At 37.3% G+C, this 22,132-nt stretch overlaps 1 protein-coding gene across 8 annotated transcripts in view; it reads left to right on the top strand.

The window, feature by feature from the left end:
* The window catches only part of LOC123672494 (adenylate cyclase type 2), a 150,986-nt gene that overhangs the window by 96,880 nt on the left and 31,974 nt on the right, over positions 1-22,132 (top strand). For all 8 annotated transcript variants that reach the window (XM_045606597.1, XM_045606596.1, XM_045606599.1 and 5 more), the window contains 3 exons: positions 7,775-7,987; positions 17,523-17,650; positions 21,393-21,551. In XM_045606597.1, coding sequence (XP_045462553.1) covers positions 7,775-7,987; positions 17,523-17,650; positions 21,393-21,551 — 500 coding nt within the window. The remainder of the gene's footprint in view (positions 1-7,774; positions 7,988-17,522; positions 17,651-21,392; positions 21,552-22,132) is intronic.

Raw genomic sequence — 22,132 nt, 5'->3', positions numbered from 1 at the left:
CCACTTACCGCTACAGCCATCTATTGCAAAACGGCGGAAGCAAAGTTTTACATCTATAATATATTTTTCATTGTGTTCAATAACCGTAAACTCTTCAGATATTCCGACCTCTATGCTCTTTAATTCCTGTGTTAATATTCCACGAGGGGCTATTTTCATCCTTCTTCTTGACACAAACTTCGACTTCAACGAACGTCCAAAGCATTAAATTCCCAGATATCCCCAAATAATGTCTGTATTGTGTACAGAAGACGGGTCATTTGAAATGCTAGCAAGTACTCTCCAAACTGTACATCAGCGAGGCTCTCAAGCCAGACAAAGATGTTTCCAGGGCCATGAGACCTCATGGACCCGTTAAGAACAATGCACCTTTCTGGGAGAAGAGAAACTTTATCTCACTCGATTTTATCTCCGCTCCAAAAAGGAGATCTTCGTCAGGGTTTTTTTTCCATTTGTATTTTTTGAGGGGTTTTAGGAAAGGTTAAATGGAAGGATGTGAGAATGCAGAGAGGAATTTCAAACATATATGAATGTTTCATGAGAGTCGTGCAACAAGTATACAGAGTAGGAGTTGTTTTTTAGAATTATGAGTATTACATTCCTGCTAATGAAAATGCTGAAACGGAATCTGAAATTTTCGAGAAAAAAATTGATAATATTCCCGAGGCTGCAACTTCTTCTTGACGTGAGCTACACCTTTGAAACCTCAGTATGTTCTGGATCGGAACATGATGTTCGAAAAACGTTTTTATTTGAGGGGTCTGACACGAATAATTCAGGAGATATAACGATTTTTAGAGGCAAATTCAATTTTTTTCCCAAATTTCGAGTTCAAATTTCCTCGAAACCGCGAGCTCTACGAAGAATCGATGAGCGGTGCTAGAATTGACGATCTCTGATTAGCCGAATTTCGATCTCACCTGAAAAATGTTCGTAGAATTTTCCCAAAATAAAAGTTCCTTCATGGGAATATTGTATCATTTTATTGATGGATTCGACTATGTAGATCACGAAAAAGCTCGCAGTTGGGGATAAGTACATTATTTCAGAAAAAATATGTAAAAATCTGAGATAAAAATTGATAATATTCCAGAGGCTGCAACTTCTAGAGGACGTGAGCCTCGCCCTTTAAGCCTCAGTATGTTTTAGATCGGAACTCAATCTTCAAAAAACGTTTCCATTTGAGGGATCTGTGACTAATATTTTAGGAGATTTAACGATTTTTGTATAGAGATTCAATTTTTCAAGTAAATCTCAAGTGAAACTTGTGCAACTCTTTTAGAAAGCTCGGGAAATTTTTTTTCGATTTCTGGATTCTAGAACGATTCCAAAGGTTTGATATCGAAAACAATAAACCAATAAAACTGAATTCCATGAATATGACATGAAATATCGAATAATAAAAATGTTGTTAATAATAATACTCGAAATCAATCGATTAAATATTGCTGTGAGATTAGTAGTTGATCCAGGTATTTATATCAAATATGGATTGTAACATAATGCCTAATAGCGATGGCTTCATATACATTCGAATAAAATATAGTTTTCAAACCACTAATTCTACCTACATACGTCCAATATAAATTCGAAATTGCTGTTTATTTCACAGAACGATATTTATTTCCATGCAATACTGAAATATTCAAGAGTTAATCCTTTCAGTAATTAACTATTCAGCGAATTCAAATGATACATGTTACAGTTACAAAATCACATAGTTCTTTATTGAATTGGGTTATCACAGAAATTTTTATTCTGCCATTTTCACTAATTGAAATTTTAGTAACTCTTGTATGGTCCATTCAGAATAACTCAGAAAAATGGGACTTTATCCACGCACTAACGTTAATGAAATCCTGTTTTGAATTTGTGAATAAAATTGTTAACTGTGTTTTTAGTACCAGTGTTATCCATATCCTTCAGAAATATACAGTCCAGTGATTGGTTGTTGGACTCTTCAATTGGTCTGTATATACACACATACTTCTAGAATAAAATGTTCTTCTTCTCACAAAAAAACTCAACTCCTTTCAGTATACAATGAGAAGATCAAACTCTAGATAATCCCCACAAGATTGCCATGATGAAAGTTAACGTTGGGTGGGTCTAAAAAGACCTCCGAATATCAGAAATCATTATGCTTCCCTTCATCTTTCAGGAGACAGTCATAAAAAATTATGACCGTGTTCGAATTACGTATGGCTAAGCTAACCAATCAATGGCAAGGCTATTTTATTGTGTCCCTCCCTCTGTCCCAAAGTCTATTTTAAAGCCCCTGGTGTATCAACTGACATGAAGATAACGACTGCAGTAATAGTAGGTCACATAATGTCTTCAATTCTTCGAATTTATGTTATAGCGCGTAAAATATGATCTTGATGGTCGTTTAATAACGTCATATACCTAACGAAGTGAATCAGTTTCAATATAAAATCGCAATCTTTGAGAATTTCTCTATTCTCAAAAATCTGATAATTTTGTGATGGTAAAGGAGTGAATAACGAATCATTGGAGTAAAATTCGAATTGTTAGTGGAGTTTTACATAGTCCAAATCTTTCGCAGTGTTGATATATTCAATTATTTGGTTATTTTGTTGGCATGAACACAATATTCAAGTTTATCTTATATATCGAAGTTATAAACTGAATTCATTATTGACTTTATTTATCAGGGAAGAAGAAAAAGTAGTATGTGTACAACTTTGCTTCTGCCGATTTGCAATAGATGGCTGTAAGCGGTAAGTGGTTGTCGAAATAAATGGATCGTAGATGTCATACAATTAGCTTAGGTATTTGTAAACATAACGCCATCGAAATATTAGTCGATTTGTGTCTGCATCATGAAGTTATTCTCTACAAAACATGTCAGCTTACGAGCAAAGTTTTGGTCATTTGCAGGAGGTTTTAATTTTCTGCTTCAATATGAAGAAATCTGCGGGTGAAGCTCATCAAATACTTTCAAATATCTATGGTGAGGCTGCTTTTAGTGAAAAAAAGTGCCAAGAGTGGTTTCAACGCTTCAAGAACGGTGATTTTCCCGTCGAATACCAGCATGGCGGGGGAAGAGAGAAGGTTTTTGAAAATGCAGAATTGGAGGCATTACTTAATCAAGACTCGTGTCAAATGCAACAAAAATTGGTAGAAAGTCAAAGGAATGATTCATAAACAAGAAAATTGGATGCCGTACGAGTTGAAGCCGATATATGTTGAATGGCGCCGGCGTTTGTTTGCTTGTGAACAGCTGCTTGCAAGGCAAAAACGGAAGGGGTTTCTGCTTCGCATTGTGACTGAAGACGAAAAATGGGTTCATTACATAATTCCAAGCGCAGAAAATCATGGGGATATCCCGGACATGTTTCCACGTCGACGGTCAAACCGAATAGTCACGGTTCCAACATCATTCTCAGTATTTGGTGGGACCTACTCGGCGTAGTGTATTATGAGTTGTTAAAACCGACCGAAACAATCCAGGGCGAACGCAATTAATGTCTTTGAGCCGAGCATTGAAAGACAAGTGGCCGCAATACAACGAGAAAAACGATAAAGTGATTTTACAGCATCACAATATTGCGAAAGTGGTCAAGACATACTTGGAAACGTTAAAATGAGAAGTCCTATCTCACCCGCCGTATTCTTCAGTACTATCACTTGTTTCAATCAATGTCACACGGCCTGCCAGGCCAGCACTTCCAGTCTTATAAAGAAGTGAAAAATTGGATCGACTCTTGGATGACCAGTTTTTTCAACCAGTTTTTACAATAAAGCCTCTAATTTCGGAAAAAACGGCGAAAGCAATGTCATACGTCTATAAAGCTTCCGTACATTGCACAATTGTAGTTCAAAATTTCCCTTCATTCTCCATTTTGCAACCTATACTTATAGCGGTAGCAATGTAAGGTGTATTTTAACTTCTCCAGAAAGAGAAGTTGATTAATTATGTTCAAACAAAAAATCCCTACTCTGAAATGTAGATTGTTTAATATCTCTGCTAAATTCAGTAAATTCCCTGGTGCCAGCATTTATCTGCCAAAAATTAAGTATGCTAATTCGTGTATCCTTCTCTAATCTCATATTAACAAAAATCCACACTAATATCATTTATAGCGAATTCGTTGATGGTTCTATAGGATATATCGTGGTTGTTCCATCATAAATTAGCCATGTATGAAAATTCATTGTGATTATATTACATACGCGTTACTGCAGCTCTGTATCATACGAAAAATCGCATTGCTCGACAATGGAGCAGCTTATTTTTACCCAAAAAGGAATTTGCCTTCAGCTTTTGTACAAAGGATTAACCTAGAGGATCAACATTTTATCCTGTAACAATAGAGGGTTGAATCCTTATCATGTTCACTGATTTGAATGAATGTCCAATAAATTCTCATTGTGCTTTATTTTCACCTAACTCGAAATATGTGGGTTCGTTCCCCGAACAGAGTGCTAAATAATTTTGTCTATATTTTTCGAGTAGTAAAGGGTGTTTTTTTTCGAGGTATATAACTTTAAGTTGGCATTACTCTTCAAGATGGCGACCGATTTAACAGCTGTCAAGTGTTTTATTCTCAGTTTGGTTTGGCAATTCATCGTGAATAGACTCACGCCTGAACAACGCTTGCAAATAGTGCAATTTTATTTCGAAAATAATGGTTCTGTGCGGAATACGTATCGCGCACTACGTCCATTTTATTTTGTTTAACGAAGAAGCGCACTTCTGGTTGAATGGCTACGTCAACAAACAAAACTGCCGCATTTGGAGTGAAGCTAATCCTCAAGTGTATGTCGAAACATCGTTACATCCAGAAAACTGACTGTCTGGTGCGCTTTATGGGCTGGTGGAATTATTGGTCCGTACTTCTTCAAAAGCGATGATGGCCAGAACGTTACAGTCAATGGTGATCGGTATAGAGCCATGATTACTAACTTTTTCATTCCTGAATTGAACAACCATGATGTCCAGGAGTTGTGGTTCCAACAAGACGGCGCAACATGTCACACAGCTCGTGCCACAATCGATTTATTGAAAGACACGTTTGGTGACCGCCTAATTTCACGTTTTAGACCTGTGAATTGGCCTCCAAGATCTTGTGATTTAACAGCGCTATACTACTTTCTGTGGGGCTATGTAAAGTCATTGGTCTATGCGGATAAGCCACAAACCCTTGACCATTTGGAAGACAACATTCGCCGTGTTATTGCCGATATACGGCTACAAATGTTGGAAAAAGTCATCGAAAATTGGACGTCCAGATTGGACTACATCCGAGCCAGCCGTGGCGGTCATAGGCCAGAAATCATATTTGAAATGTAATGCCACAAGATTGTCTTGCGGATAAATAAAATTCATGTCAATCGAATAATCCATCGTTGTTTTATTGCAATTTAAAGTTATATAGCTCTGAAAAAACACCCTTTATAAAAGAAATCCGTCAATCTCCATATGTATAATTTAGATTTTTTGTATCACTTGTGAGTTTTCATCGATATTTTGGTTGATATTGTAGTTTGACATAGACCAAAATTTACGGTGTAGTTTATATTCATTATCCATATTATTCGTGTTTAAAATGCGTTTATCATCTTGTTTCGAGGAGTTAATTAAAACATAAATAATCTGGGATGAAGCCTTCAAATAAGCTAGGAGGATGTTAATTTCATTTTGCAATAAGTCTTTCATTTTGATAAACCTTTTACGGTCGTAGCATTATTATTATTAGGCTTGGATTAAATATGAAATTGTGGTTATCGTGGGACGAAGAGCACCGGGATTTAATCTGAATTGTACATCTCCAAGCACACTGAGTGAAGCGAAAGCTCTCATCAAGATTTAATTCTGTTAACACGCGATCTTAATCCGTTAGAAAATTCAATTTTGGCTATAGAGGGTTATTTTCAATGGAAGGAATGAAAGGATTATTCAAAGTTTCAGCATTTCACTGAAAAAGCCCCAGGCCTAACCAATAAAAAGACATTTTTCCTTGGAAATTGGAGATTCGTCAAAAAAGTTACCTTCCAGAGTGATACCAATACTACTCTAACTTTTCACTTCTTCTGGTCATAAGCTGCGCACTTGAAAACTCAATATGGATTAGATCAGAACTCGATCTCTGAAAAACGTCTTCATTTGAGGAGTCTGTGACAAATATTCAAAGAGATATAACGATTTTTTTATAGATATTAAGTTTTTACTTTTTTCCCCAAATGTCGAGTTCAAAGGACCCCGCACGTTTTATATGGGAAATGGTTTTCCGTGAATTTGGCAGAATTTTTGATATGTTGTAGTTCTTGATAAACTGATCAGAATGTCCATAACCACAAAGCTCAAAAATGGACAGTTTTCGAGATATGGAGCTTTGGAAATGGATTTTTTGCAATTTTCGGGGTTTTTGCTCATCAATCGGGGAGATCTCATTTCTGATTGGGATGGAATTTGGATGTTCGGTGGCCAGAACCCGACTGAAAACTGTCCATTTTTGAGCTTTGTGGCTATGGACACTTCTGATCAGTTTATCAAGAACCACAACATATCAAAACTTCAGCCAAATTCACGGAAAGTCATTTCCCATAAGAAACGTGCGGGGTCCTTTCTAGTTCGAATTTCCTCAAAAATGAGAGGTCTACGCAAAATCGGTGAGCGGTGCCTGAATTGACGATCCCTAATTAGTCGAACATCGTTTTTTCGATCTTTTGCTCAGAGTTGCTGTATCAGCTATTTTGAAGGTATCTAGGCACATCACATTTTGCTATATTTACATAGGATAATAAATAACTCAATATGCTGTTTTTTAGTCAGTCAATAAGATAATCAGATGGTCAATCAATTTATCCAAAACGAAAAAAATCAACGAGGAAAGCACTGACGTGAAGTCAGGAGGTTCTTGCGCTCGTTCATTCCTGCGCCAATTGCAATTCTCTTCCCAATACGCTCTTTTAGTGATGACGTCACACATCGCCATTTTTGGTTCCCCTGTCAGTGTTCGGAATCCAAACAAACAAATTGTCATTCAAATTAGTACGTTCTCGTTGGAAAAATTGGCTTATTTTGATAAATAAGATTATTTAAGGAACGATTTTACTATTAATTGATAGACAGAAGGCACGAGATTAATGCCAGTAAGTTCGAACTTAAAGTTCAACTAATAAACACGGCTTTTTACAAAATCTGGAGATTGATACAGGATTAAAACTCACTGGTATTAACCTCGTTCCTTCTGTCTATCAATTAATACTGAAATCGTTCCTCAAATACTCTTATTTATGAAAATAAGCCAATTCCCTCAACGACACCGTACTAATTTGAATGACAATTTATTTGTTTGGATTCCGAACACTGACAGGAGAACCAAAAATGGCGGTGTGTGACGTCCAACTAATAGAGCGTACAGCTGAACTTTCCTCACCAATTCAACTTTAAGGGTGTTCAATATCTTGTTCATACCACTGCTATTTCAGTGCTAATCAACTGCATTTCCAATTTAAAAATACAGGTCGGATTCATTTCATTTTTTGAGTGAACAATGACGTGATAGTGAACTTGATGGTCTCGTCTCGATTTTCAAAAAAAAGTTGATAGTATTCCCAAAAATTGAACTTTGAAATTAAACACATTCTTTAAATTACTATTCAGCTTTAGAGAGACTTCTCATTTCAAGTAACTCATCGATAAATGTTCAGTGATATTATGAGTTTTGAATGCAACATTTGCAAACATTTTTTAAAAATTGCTTGATTTGCTCTAGTTATAGATGCTGAAATCCCCTGTTTCCAGGTTAAGCGCAGCATCATGCTGAAGATGGCGGACGCCTGTATCCACGAGCAATCCAACCACAACTTCCACGAGATGTACGTACAGAGACACAACAACGTCTCAATATTGTATGCAGACATCGTGAACTTCACTCCACTTTCCGAGCAACTTTCCGCCTCTGACCTAGTTAAAACTTTGAACGAGCTGTTCGGCAGGTTCGATCAGATAGCCCAGGTGAGTGAGCGTGTACCCCTAAACGGATTCCGCGATCCGGATGTTGGAATCGAATCCGAGGAGAGACTCGGCAAGGAATATAGAATAAGATGGGAGACGTGGTTTTAAGGTTGATTCGATTCGATTGCGCGGAAACGTTGTTATTCGATTTTCGAATTTGTTCTTTTCGAGAAGTCGGCGAGATGGGTGGAATACGTTTTGAGCTCTGGATTTAAGCACCGTTTTGTCACAATGTATGTTTTTGTGAGAATTTTGAGCCGACTCACTGATTTTCTTCATTTTGTTTTCTTTTGCATTTCGAAACTGCAGATTGGATCGAGATGAAAATTTGCGTTTGGATGTAGGTAAAACAATAATTTGAAGGCTCGTGCCAAATTTCATAACCGAAATCATCATAGAAAATTCTTCTTCTTTTTGGAGTGCCTATTCGCGACGAATGTTAGCGACCAACATGGCTATCTCCACTTTATCTGCGGTGGCACGAAAGATTCCTGTTGTTGTTAAGGAGAACCACTGTCTAAGATTCTGCAGCCAAGAGTGTCTTCTTCTTCCTGAGTCTCGCTTTCCGTAAATTTTGCCTTGTTAAATTAGCTGCAACAGGCCATATCAATGTTCATTTCTTGTTATATGCCCTAGGTACTCCAGCTTCCGCTGTTTGATTTTAGATGACAATTCTCGTTCTTTTCCAATTCTCCGCAGAACATACTTATTTGATACGTGATCCACCCAGGATATCTGCAGTATTCTCCTATAGTACCACATCTCGAAGGCCTCACTTTTTTTCATAGAAAATTAAAATAGTATATCGAGAAAAAATTACCCAATCTTCTCATACATAGGCGTACAACTTTGCTTCTGTCATTTTTTTGCGAAATTCAAAGCTTTATTGTAAAAAACTGGTTATACATTAATGATTCAAAGTATTGTCCATCGCTGACCACTACTTTCTCACATCTTTCGAGCAGCATACGGATACCGCGTTGAAGAAACTGGTCATCTTTTGAAGCGATTCACGAATCGATCCAATTTTTACTTCTTCATAAGACCGGAAGTGCTGGTCAGCCAGGCCGTGTGCCATTCATAGAAACAAGTGATAGTCCGAGGGAGCAACGTCTGGAGAATACGGCGGGTGGGGTAGGATTTCCCATTTCAACGTTTCCAAGTATGTCTTGACCACTTTCGCAACCTGGGATCGTACCTGGGACTGTAAAATCACTTTATCATGCATGCCTCTCGTTGTATTGCGGACATTTGTAGTTCAATGCTCGACTCAAACGCATTAATTGCGTTCGGTAACGATCACCTGTGATTGTTTCAGTCGGATTTAACAAGTCATAATACACTACGCCGAGTTGGTCCCACCAAATACTGAGTATGACCTTGGAACCATGAATATTCGGTTTGGCCGTCGACGTGGAAGCATGGCCGGGATATCCCCATAATTTTCTGCTCTTGGGATTATCGTATTGAACTCATTTTTCGTCTCCAGTCACAATGCAATGCAGAAATCCCGTCTGTCTTTGCATGCAAGCAGCTTTTCACAAGCAAACAAACGCCGTTCGACATCTCTCGGCTTCAACTCGTACGGCACCCAATTTCCTTGTTTTTGAATCATTTCCATGACTTTCAGGCGTTTTGAAATGGCTTGTTGCGTCACTCCCAATGATCCTGCCAATTCTTGTTGCGTTTGTCACGAGTCTTGATCAAGTAATGCCTACAATTCTGCATCTTCGAAAACCTTCTCTCTTCGAACACCATGCAGTCTTCTACGTCAAAACCACCATTCTTGAAACATTGGAACCACTCTTGGCACGTTCTTTCACTAATAGCAGCCTCACCAAAATTATTTGAAAGCATTCGATGAACCTTAGCCGCAGATTTCTTCATATTAAAGCAGAAAATTAAAACCTCCCGCAAATGACGAGAATTTGGCTCATAAGCTGACATGTTTAATCTAGAATAACTTCATGAAGCAGACACAAATCGACTAATATTTCGATGGAGTTATGTTTACAAATACCTAAGCTTATTGTATGAAATAGATGACTATAACTTTGAAAATTTTGAGTCTCTCTTCGCTTTGGGGAGTTAATCATGTTTACGGACGGCAGAAATACTAACATTGAAATGAGACTCTAAAAATCAATTACCAATGGACAATAAACCACATTTCCCAAAAACTATCCCGCGAATTTCCTATTTTATCGCCTGAAAACAAACCGGATTTCCAAGAGCTGGAAAATTACAACCCTCCCATATATCGTGCTCACTAGGAAAATGGTATTTTATGTCCTCCCCGAAAGCTCGATATTTCTCAGGGACTACTACCTACTATTCCAGGATCCCGACAACATTTTCGCCGCGATCTCTTATCGATGTGACAGCCCACTCCTGTAAAAATTATTCGAGCACATTGCTAGTGTATCGGATACGGTTCATTCGACATTATACGTTTCGCAGGATTCGATTTATACGATAACGAGTCGTATATTTTTATACGTTCGTATTATCTTTCATCTTCGTCATCGCTGTAGCGGATACGGAAAACGATCATCTCCAACTGATTCGAGCCTGGCTGTCTGTTTGGTTTATTGTTGTGGGTCGTGCGAAGAAAATGAATGCTGAATCTCGCTGACGTATACTCGATCCGGTAGTTGACAGTTTTTGGTGAAACAGGGTGTTCCTAAATTGGAGGTACATACAAACGAAAATGAAGATTTCTCAGATCTATCAAGAAAAAAGTTATATAAACATAGGCCAGCAAACGTTTTGTTTTCTAGATAGTTTGATGTTTTTTTTCAAAGCACCTTTCCTTCACGAGATATTCGTAAGTAATATCATAAGGCATCTAATTTTTACAAATAAAATTGAAAAAAAAAAGTTTCTAAGTAATATATTAACAAAAATCATGAGTGCTGGGGGCAAAAAAAAACCGAGCCTAAGACGAGGATTTGTGCACCTGCACGCATGCTTTTTGTTGAATAGTGCAAAAAGTGAATGTTTATTAGACTTTTGCAATAAACAATTTTCGCACGAGTTGCATACAACATCTTTTCCACGTTCATGCAAAAAGCAAAAAATGATTTATTGAGGTGCGGCACTAGGTGTAGGAAAATGAAAAGCGCAACTTGAATACTTTATTATTAATATCGATTTGCATTGAAGCAGGAACTAATACGTTACGAACAATTTAACTCAAACTTTATTTTTACCCTTAATGTTGATGAAAGTGAATGAACAATTGGTGACAGCACGTTGAAGTAGAATGACAGATGAGTGCAATAAAAACTTTACTGCACTAGTGCAATAAGGAACTTCTTTCTCCACTAAATATAGTTCAATAAAGGTTTGCTTTTTGCATGAATGTAGAAAAAAATATTTTTTTGCATTGTGTTTTTTCGTTATTTTTTTACAGGAAAAATTGAATGCCCGAATGGTTTTACCGCAGGTAAACTCGAAAAAACTGCTGATAGGTGCTGGCAGTTTTTCCATCTAGAAACAAGTTTTAATTCAAAATTGAGTATTTGTGATTGGTGAAAATTGAGACGAGGGAAATAATCAACTCAAATTTGGCATAGATATTCTAATTTGGAGTTTCCGTCGTATGACATGCTAATTCTGAATGCCAATCAACAGGATGATATTTTTCTGATCATTGTCCTCTTCTTTCATCCAGAAGTTTTGTCGGTAGACCACTTGTAGAAAAATTTAAAAAGAAACTTTGGTCCAATACTATACTTTTTGTTTCTTGCAGCTTTATGGTATCTGCTACCGATTTTGAGAAGAAAGTTTCAAACAATTCTTCAGTAATCCTCAGGAAAATCTGAATCATTATGAAGATCCAGTTAGTTAACTGTGATGAATAAATTGATTATAAGTTTACGTACTTATTAACCATATCTGTAGCGAAGATTAGTAAAGACTAAAAGATAAACTGGTATGATATCTTGAAATTATCAAAGGAAGCTCATTTTGTACCTCCAATTCAAGAACACCCAGTATAAGCGTTCGTTATCTTATTTTCTTCCAATGTCAAAACCACTCATCCAATCGATATCAATTGCATTTTTGTGTAGATTGACAATTTGAAAACTAGTTCAGAATTCTATGTTGATCGCATAAAAAGGATCATAGAAAATTCAAGAAGAATATCGAAAAAAATTACCCAATATATCCGCCACCATAAAACCGACAGAGTTAAGATTTTGGGTAATGATATGAAATAAAAATTTCAAGCTTCTTGCAAAACTTCAAGTAGATTACATCATCAGAACCATAGAAACTTAATTCAAGACGAATGGGAAATTGGGAAATGAAAGATTCACAAAAAAAAACATGTGGTGGACTTTTTTCAATAATTGATTGAAAAAAGGCCACCAATTTTTTTGTGTGAATCTGTCAGTTTCCAAGTTCCCAATTCAAGAGAAAGGAATATCGAAAAAAGAATGAGAAAATTAGTAACGTACGTAATTTTTGGTGAACGTAGTTATTCATATGTGACTTCCAAATTCATGAATCGTGTTCTGGAAATTGGAATAAAGATTTATTCAGGAAAATAATGAGCTGAAATCCTATCAAATAAGGAAGAGGAAGCATTCAAGGTCGCATACATCCCAAACCCAGCCCAGCAGGAATAAACAAATGAAACCCAGGTAAACCACGTAAACAGAATTCGTTCAACTCACTGAAAAATTTAAATGATTCCTCTCTACAAATCCAATTCAGAATTCCCCGATGTTTACCTCGAGCGGCAACAAGAAAAAAAATCCGAGAGATTCGGCTTTAGAATCCTCGTATCGAGATATATGTTTACAAATTCATTCTAAACCGTTTTATTTTCGTATACAACCTATACGTCGCGTTGGTTATAAACGGAAAACGAAAGAAAACCCATATCCAGCAGCAAGAAAAACGTGGATAAACACTTGTAGAAATTCTATTTCCCACGAAAGAAGGTTTTATTGACGTATTTGGTCTTTACGACTCAGGTTAACAGCCACCCACTAGGTTAACGGGCGAATTTCCATTCATATGTAACAGGAAACTTGGGAAATGACAGATCTACAAAAGATAACAGGTGGTAGTCTCCTTTCAATGGATTTGTTCTTTTAGAATGTCTGGCAAATAAACATGTCGTTTCAAGACTTTTCATCGTTATTTTTTTATGTAGGAATGTGTACTCTATACAAAATTTTGATAAATATAATTTGTTCACATCATTTAAAGAGAAACCCTTTCTGACACATGTAAGTCATGAAAAATTATACGTTGAGGAAATATTTCATTAATTTGAATTCTTTGTTTTAATTTTTAGTTATTGAAGTCTCAGAATTGAAGGCATTACTTGATCAAGCCTCTGTCAAGCGCAACAAGGATTTCCAAGATCATTGGGAGTGATGCAAAAAGCCATTTCGAAACGCTTGAAATTCATGGGAATGATTCAGAAACAAAGAAATATGGGTGCCGTACGAGTTGAAGCCGAGAGATGCTGAACGGCGTTTGTTTGCTTGTGAAAAGCTGCTTGTAAAGCAAAGACGGAAGCGATTTCTGCATCGCATTGCGACAACAGACGAAAAATGGGTTCAATACTATAATCCCAAGCGAAGAAAATCATGGGGATATCCCGGCCATGCTTCCACGTCGACGGCCAAACCGAATATTCACGGTTCCAAGGTCATGCTCAGTATTTGGTGGGACCAGTTCGGCGTAGTTCTTATGAGTTGTTAAAACCGACTGAAACAATCACAGGCGATCGTTATCGCACGCAATTAATTAGTTTGAGCAGAGCATTGAAAGACAAACAGCCGAAATACAATGAGAGATATGCTAATGTGATTTTACAGCATGACAATGTTGCGAAAGGGGTCAACACATACTTGGAAACGTTGAAATGGAAAGTCCTTCTCTACTCGCCGTATTCTCCAGACGTTGCTCTTTTGAACTATCACTTGTTTCGATCAATGGCACACGGCCTAGCTGAAGCACTTAAAGCACTAAAAAATTCGATCGATTCGTATATCGTAGGATTAGTACCCTTCCCGAAAGATGGGAGAAAGTAGTAGCCAGCGAATTATAAATGTATAACCAGTTTTTTTTATGATATAGACTCGAATTTTGGGAAAAAACGGCGGAAGCAAAGTTCTACGCCTATGTACTAAATTTCTCATTAAGTTCGAAAATACATTTTTCCTATAAATGAGAAACTATCTGTTAGTTATATCTTCGAAACCATTAATCCTTTTTTTGTCCATAAACGAACTTCAGAGCCTAAACCTTCTCTGAAAATGTTTGTAGTCCCAACATCATTCATTTTCGAACGTTATCGTATATACGGTCGGACGAACAGGATTGAATAAAACCACGAATCTCCGATTGAAAACAAATTGAAATCGAAATTATTTTCTAGTCGCTGAATTCTAATTGGTCGCTATCGGAACTAATCCAACGAAAGGCCAGAGTTCGCAAATATCCATCCCCTCTCTGATCGACAATCTGTTAATGGCTCCCATTTCAAATTTGTTTCGGGATAAACTTAATACGCTTTAGATCGTGATAGCATTGAAAAGATGCATATCTGTGACATCGAACCCATTGTTGAAATTTGGCAGGAATACGTGTATAAAATGTAACTAGGCAGGGCCGGCGTAAGGGGTAAAACAGTGAAGCGACCGTTTCTGGCGTCTCTACTTGAGGGGCGCCAAATCGACTCAGTTTGCTGGCCACCTTCATATTTCTTCCTTGATTCTTAGGAAAAACATTGGGTTGTTCCGCTAAACTGGGTTTTTCAACATTCATTGCAATAAAACTGAATTAGGCGGACAACTTTGCTTCCGCCGTTGTTTTTTTCCCGAAATTCGAGGCTGTATTGTAGAAACCTGGTTATAACGGGTGTTTTTTTTCGAGGTATATAACTTTAAGTTGCCATTACTGTTCAAAATAGCGACCGATTTAACAGCTGTCAAGTGATTCATTCTCAGTTTGGTTTGGCAATTTATCATGAATAGACTCACGCCTGAACAACGCTTGGAAATAGTGCAATTTTATTTCGAAAATAATGGTTCTATGCGGAATACGTACCTCGCACTAGGTCCATTTTATCGTTTAGCGATGAAGCGCACTTCTGGTTGAATGACTAGATCAACAAACAAAACTGCCGCATTTGGAGTGAAGCTAATCCTCAAGTGTATGTCGAAACACCGTTACATCCAGAGAAACCATTTGGAAGACAACATTCGTCGTGTTATTGCCGATATACGGCCACAAATGTTGGAAAAAGTCATCGAAAATTGGACGTCCAGATTGGACTACATCCGAGCCAGCCGTGGCGGTAATATGCCAGAAACCATATTTGAAATGTAATGCCACAAGATTATCTTGCGGATAAATAAAATTCATGTCAATCGAATAATCCATCGTTTTATCCATTGTTTTATTGCAATTTAAAGTTCTATAGCTCTAAAAAAACCTTTATTTCGACTACCACTTACCGCCACAGCCATTAATTGCAAAACGGCGGAAGCAAAGTTGTACATCTATATTTTCTTAGAAACGATAAGGATATATCTATTCTCATATTTTCATGAGACCACGACAACAAAGTCCGGATTCTTCCAACTATGTTACCACTAGTAGCATAATATTTTCATTTCAAAAATCAGAACGTTACCTATCTGGAATTATTTGTAAAAAAGAATCATCGTGTAACTTAACACAGGGCTATTAATCCATTATCTAGCAAGCAGCTTCTTTTATGCATCATAAATAAACCATTTTACTTTAGAATACGTCTGGAATTGATCGTTCCCTCAATTATTCTAACTGCGTCATCAATCTCTATTTAACAATTAATGTTTCACTATGTACCCTATTAATCTATACGATTAAGTATTTATGCTGAAGCCATGGAACGGCAGAGTTCTCGTATACACACATGCTCAAAATTCAAGGATGTTAAAAGTCGTCTAGCGTCTTAAACAGTCACAAATTCCAATTAAAATAAGAATATTTGAAAAAAAGAAAAGGGAAGCAGTAAGTAAGTATCAGCAGGATTTATCACTTTGCAATAAATGCTTATTTGTTGCTATTGGTGGCGTTCATTCCCATTCTCCCCTGAAGAAGCCTATTAAAATAAACGAAACATCAACGCTTCAAGATCGGTGATTTTGACGTCGAAGATCAGCATGGCGGTGGAAGAGGGAGGGTTTTCGAAGGTGTTTAATTGGCATTATCATTGGGAGAGGCATTACTCGTTCAAAACTCGTGTCAAACGCAACAAGAATTGGCAGGATCATTGGGAGTGACACAACAAGCCATTTCAAAAAGCCTGAAAATCGTGGGAATGATTCAGAAACAAGGAAATCGGGTGCCGTAAGAGTTGAAGCCGAAATATGTTGAACGGCGTTTGTTTGCTTGTGATCAGCTGCTTGCAAGGCAAGGACAGAAAGGATTTCTGCATCGTATTGTGACTGGAGACAAAAAATGGGTTCATTACGATAATTCCAAGAGCAGAGAATCATGGGGATGCTCATGCATGCTGCCATGTTTCTACCTCGACGGCAAACCGAATATTCACGGTTCCAAGGTCATGCTCAGTATTTAGTGGGATCAGCTCGGCGTAGTGTATTATGAGTTGTTAAACCCGACTGAATCAATAACAAGCGATCGTTTCCAAACGCAATTAATGCGTTTGGGTCGAGCATTGAAACACATACGGCCGCAATACAACGAGAGACATGATAAAGTGATTTTACAGCATGGCAATGCTCGACCCCATGCTGGCACACGGCCTGGCTGACCAGCATTTCCAGTCTTATAAAGAAGTAAAAAATTGGATTGATTCGTGGATCGCTTCACGAGATGACCAGTTTTTTCAACGCAGGAATCGTACGCTTCCCAAAAGATGGGAGAAAGTAGTGGCCAGCGAAGGTCTATACTTTGAATCATAAATGTATAACCAGTTTTTTACAATAAAGCCCCGAATTTCGGAAAAAAAGGAAGCAAAGTTGTACGCCTATGTATCTGCTCTTGTGCTGCTATAACTGAATATCAATGCAGCATGAAAATATCAGAGTATTTGGCTCTAGGTGAATATTTTTGTGACGTTTTAAACCATCGAAAACTTTCGAGGTGATTGTCAATAGAATATTATTTATTTAAATTACAGTTGGTATTTGAACAATTAAAATTGAGTGAAATTTTTTTCGGTGAATAGTCCTTCATATAGGTACCCCTCGTGCTAGCCAAATTATCGAATATTTTTCATTCTGCACTTCGTGCATTCGGGAAAATATTCGAGTATTTGACAAGCACTCGGCATATAACTACTGAATATTGAAATCCTCGAAAAAATTACCTCGAATCAAATCAACATGAGTTCAGTAAAATGAATCCCTAGATTCTGAACATGTGCCTTTGGGACCCCCATGTAAATGCTGAAATTTACATGAATTGCTGATAGATATGAGCAATCAACCGAAATACGTCCTGTCATTCTGATGTTATCAGTCCATTGATCCATTTCCGTTTATATTTTCAGGATAACCAATGCATGCGTATCAAGATCCTGGGAGACTGTTATTATTGCGTATCCGGTTTACCAGTTTCAAGGCCGAATCACGCTTACAATTGTGTTAACATGGGTCTGCAGATGATTGAAGCTATTCGGTGAGTGGATAAACAGGTCTAAACTTGCATGTTGCGATACTAATTGATATACTCTTACGAAATGAATGGCAAACATATGAAACGAAATGTGAGGCATTTAAATTACATACAGGGTGTCTCAGTATTAGTATTTAACAATTTACAACCGTTTTCTCCTCAGAGTGATAAACATAGATAGAGGGAGCATATGTCATTTTCAGTAAGCAAAATTTTCCCCAACATGAACTATCAAATTTGAAATGAAGCGCGTGGAAAGGAAAACATATCTGTGATATAATATTTCAGTCAATTCGCGAGTTTCTCCACAAAGAACGCACTTCTTGTGTCCCATAATGAATCAACGTTTCATTTACGATCTATTATGGAATGGGGTGAAATATCTTTGACTGCTCGCACAGACCTAGTGGTAGTTGATAATGGAGCTATGAATGCTGATAGGTATATAAGGAACATTCTTGAAGGGCATGTAGTACCATTTGTCCCATAGATTGGTGAAAATTTCATTTTTATGGACGATAATGCATATATGATGAGTCTAGATTCTGCCTCTTCCATTGTGATCGACGTTCCCTTGTATACAGACGTCCACATGAAAGATATGCTCAGTGCAATTTCCTGAATAATACTGGTTCCGGGGGAGGATCGTTTATGGTATGGGGTGGATAATCTTTGACTGCTCGCACAGACCTAGTGGTCGTTGATAATGGAGCTATGAATGCATTTTTATGGACGAAAATGCCAGACCCCATCGTGCGCGCATCGTTCAGGAGTACCTTGAAGAGGTTGAAGTCTCTCGAATGGAATGGCCAGCAAGAAGTCCAGATCTCAATCTGATTGAGCAGGTTTGGGACAACCTCAATAGAAGGCTGAGGAGTTCAGAAAATCATCCAGCTACTCTTAATGACTTACGAATCCAACTCAGAGAAATCTGGGAAGGATTAGATCAGAACATTTTAAGATCACCCATTTTGAGTATGAACCGTCGTTGCCGAGCTGTAATTAACGCAAGGGGTGGAAATACCAAGTATTAAATCACTCATCAGCATTCCATTATTTTGAGAATTGTTTATTTCTCTTCTTTCACATAAGATTCGGTGGAATCCTGAATTTTTCTTCCATTCAATGTGTCTTGTTTAGTTCAAAACCTTCCCGAGAGAACACAAAAAATAAGTTATAAAGTCAATGTAGAGTTAACTTTCATTAAAATTGAGATTTTCAGAATGTGCGTTGATTGTTTTGCGTAGTGTAATATACATTCATAACGATATAAAAAAATTATGAATTTGAAAATATATCACAATCCGACAACGTAATCTAACCATATTGGGGACATGTGAAAATTGCGTATACTCCCTCTATGTTTATGATGACTCCATGAGAATAATCTACTGAATACAAATGACATTGGAAACGTCAAAAATAAAGAGAGTGTTACCATTTCAAATTGTTTCATTCTTATTGGAAATCCCGTTACTATTCTTCTGTGAGATACAAGTAAATACCAAACCACAACCTATAATTTTTACTGTTTTTCCCAAAGGTTATCCATACGGAAACCCGCTGTAACAACTCCCAATGAACATAACCTAGAACATTATTCTTTCGACATATAAAAACCCATATTTCACTTCAGCTGTCAGGAACAGCAAAAAAATATCAACTCCTGGGATAAGTATGATTTACGCGTTAAAACCAACTAGGTATAAATTATTCTTAGTTCGTGACATGGGCCTAGAGGGCAGAATGTTCCCAATTATAATTTGATTGGGAAAGTTTGTTTCACGCAGATATTGTTACGCAGAAAGTTCCAGACTTGGAAGATCTCTGTAACTGAGCTCTGTAGCAGAGCGGGAAGGTTAGTGAACGTGAGAAACCTTGCAGATTTCGATATGCAGACTGGGCTCAGTGGTGAGAATCCTGGGACAGTGGCATTTCCCTCAGGGTTTTGTCATTGAATTATGTACATTGTTGCTGGCCACTGATTAATTGAAAATTGTCGTGGATTGTATCAATTTAAATTGGACGATTAATCCTTTGGTCTAAGTGGATGAGGAAAGAAGAAATCAGGGACGAATTAGAATATTTTTGGGACGATAAGATTTGAGTTTAATGTTTATTACTTATGTTTTAGGCCAATTGAAAAGTCCCCGGTCCGATGCACAGATGGCGGTGCTAGTATTCAATCCATATAATTTTTAGTTAGTACCAACCTTCAAACGATACGTGTCAAAATTTGACAGCAGTCCGACCATTAGTTCGTGAGATATTGCGTTGTGAGTGTAGCTACTTTTGTTATTTGAAAAACGATGGAATAAAGGAATTTCGTGTGCAGATAAAATATTGCTTCTTGATGGGAAAAAATACAGTAGAAGCAAAATCTTGGCTTGATTGATTGATTTGCTGAGTTTAAACGTGGGGAAATAAGCACCGAAGACAACGTGTTAATGATTCTGACTAGTGTTTGAAGCTGTTCAAGTGCAATAAATCTGAATTTTTGCGTCGTTATGTGACAATGGATGAAACATGGCTCCATCATTCCACTCTCGGCAGTCAGCTGAGTGGACTGCACACGATGAACCGAATCCAAAGCGAGGAGAAACACAAAAGTCACCTGGCAAGGTTATGGCATCAGTATTCTGGGATGCGCAAGATATAATATTCATTGATTACTTCCAAAAGGGCCAGACCATCAACAGCGATTATTATATAACGTTATTGGATCATTTAAAGGATGAAATCGTCTAAAAACGTTCCCATTTGAAGAAAAAAAGGTGCTTTTTGATCAAGACAATGTGCCGTGTCACAAATCAATGGAAACAATGGCAAAATTGCATGAATTGGGCTTTGAATTTGTTCTACATCCACCGTATCCGCCAGATTTGACAACCAGATACTTTTTTCTGTTCTCAGACCTCTAAAGAATGCTCGCTGGAAAGAAATTTAGCGCCAATGAAGAAGATTTGGCCGAAACTGAGGCCTATTTTGAAGCGAAAGTTGGAAGATCGCTATAATCGCTGTATCGCCCTCAAAGGCAACTATGTTGAATAATAAAATCGAATTTTGCCAAAAAAATGTGTTTTACTATGGTAGACCGGGGACTTTTCAATTGGCCTGTTATCTTAAGTTTATTCAAACATAAATACTGTTTCTTATTTTGTTGTTATTGAATTTATAGGTTGAAATGAGCTCATTAAGGTGCCTAGTTTCTTTTTGATTTCCTGAGAATTCCATAGTTTTTATACTCAACTCGAGCTAGCGATCCCAGATCCTTCGCCATTTTGCATTATATCATCATTAATTCTTTATAAATTTGTAAGAATGTCTTAACTTTATTACGTGGCTTTTCAAACAAAAAAATATTCTAAGTCTCCATAAAGAATTCACCTGTTTCTTTTCATTCTCAAATTGTCATCATCGCTATTGGAAAATCCATTAGGAAAGACTGCCCGACGATAACCTCTAAGTAGACCAATAAAGAATAATCCCCCAACCAGAATCAATTCCTAAAACTCAAACTTCATTCGAAGACTGCATTTTGACTAAATCAAGCAATCCATTCAACCATCGAAAAGCCTTTTCCAACAAGAGTATCACTTTAACCCGCTTCCCGCACTGAATTCTAAATTTCACAGGGCCAATAACGCCCCCTGATGGACACCATTAACGCTGCTAGGAAAAGCATTAGCCTCGAGCGTAGAAAACTGAGTACGATATCTTCACATCATAGGAATTTTAATTTCAGATTCGTGAGAGAGGCGACTGGATTCAACGTTGATATGCGTATCGGTATCCACACCGGAAACGTCCTGTGCGGAGTGCTGGGACTCCGGAAGTGGCAATTCGACGTGTGGAGCGACGACGTCACGCTTGCCAACCACATGGAGTCTGGAGGTATTGCTGGGTAAGAAAGGTTTTTATTCTTATTTGAAGCGGTTAATTTTTGGGTAATATTGTCATAGCTCTACTTTTAAAATGTCTAAAGACCTGGTGAATGCACTTATTAGATTTTGTTTTGCCAATTTTGAGAATATTAGTTAAGCTTCTTTAAGTCAACTGTAGGTAGCGCTATTAACAAATTATGACAGGTTCTTGTTATTTCAAATATTCTTATTTATTCTTGTAAATGTTTTGTGAATATTTTACTGCAGATGGACCAAATGGAGATGACTTTTCACTGTTTTCTTCTTGAACTATCCTTTGGACACGATTAGGGAATCCAATACCGCAAATGCTGGAAATTCTGCGGGATCAAAATTACGGGATTTTCCATGCGGGATCTGCGGGATTCAATATCAAAATTTAATGTTAGACAATAAAAAAATAAGAATTTTACTGACAGACTGCAAAAAGAAACGACTTTCGAAGACAAAACACAATCCCAAACCGAAGACCATTTCACTTATGCTGATGAGGATAAGTTACCTACATACATTATTTCAGAAATTATAGGTACAAATCTGAAATTTTCTAAAACAGAATGGA

Source organism: Harmonia axyridis, chromosome 2, assembly GCF_914767665.1.
Source record: "Harmonia axyridis chromosome 2, icHarAxyr1.1, whole genome shotgun sequence".
NCBI classification, from domain to species: Eukaryota; Metazoa; Arthropoda; class Insecta; order Coleoptera; family Coccinellidae; genus Harmonia; species Harmonia axyridis.
This window is presented reverse-complemented; position numbering and strand designations above follow the sequence as displayed.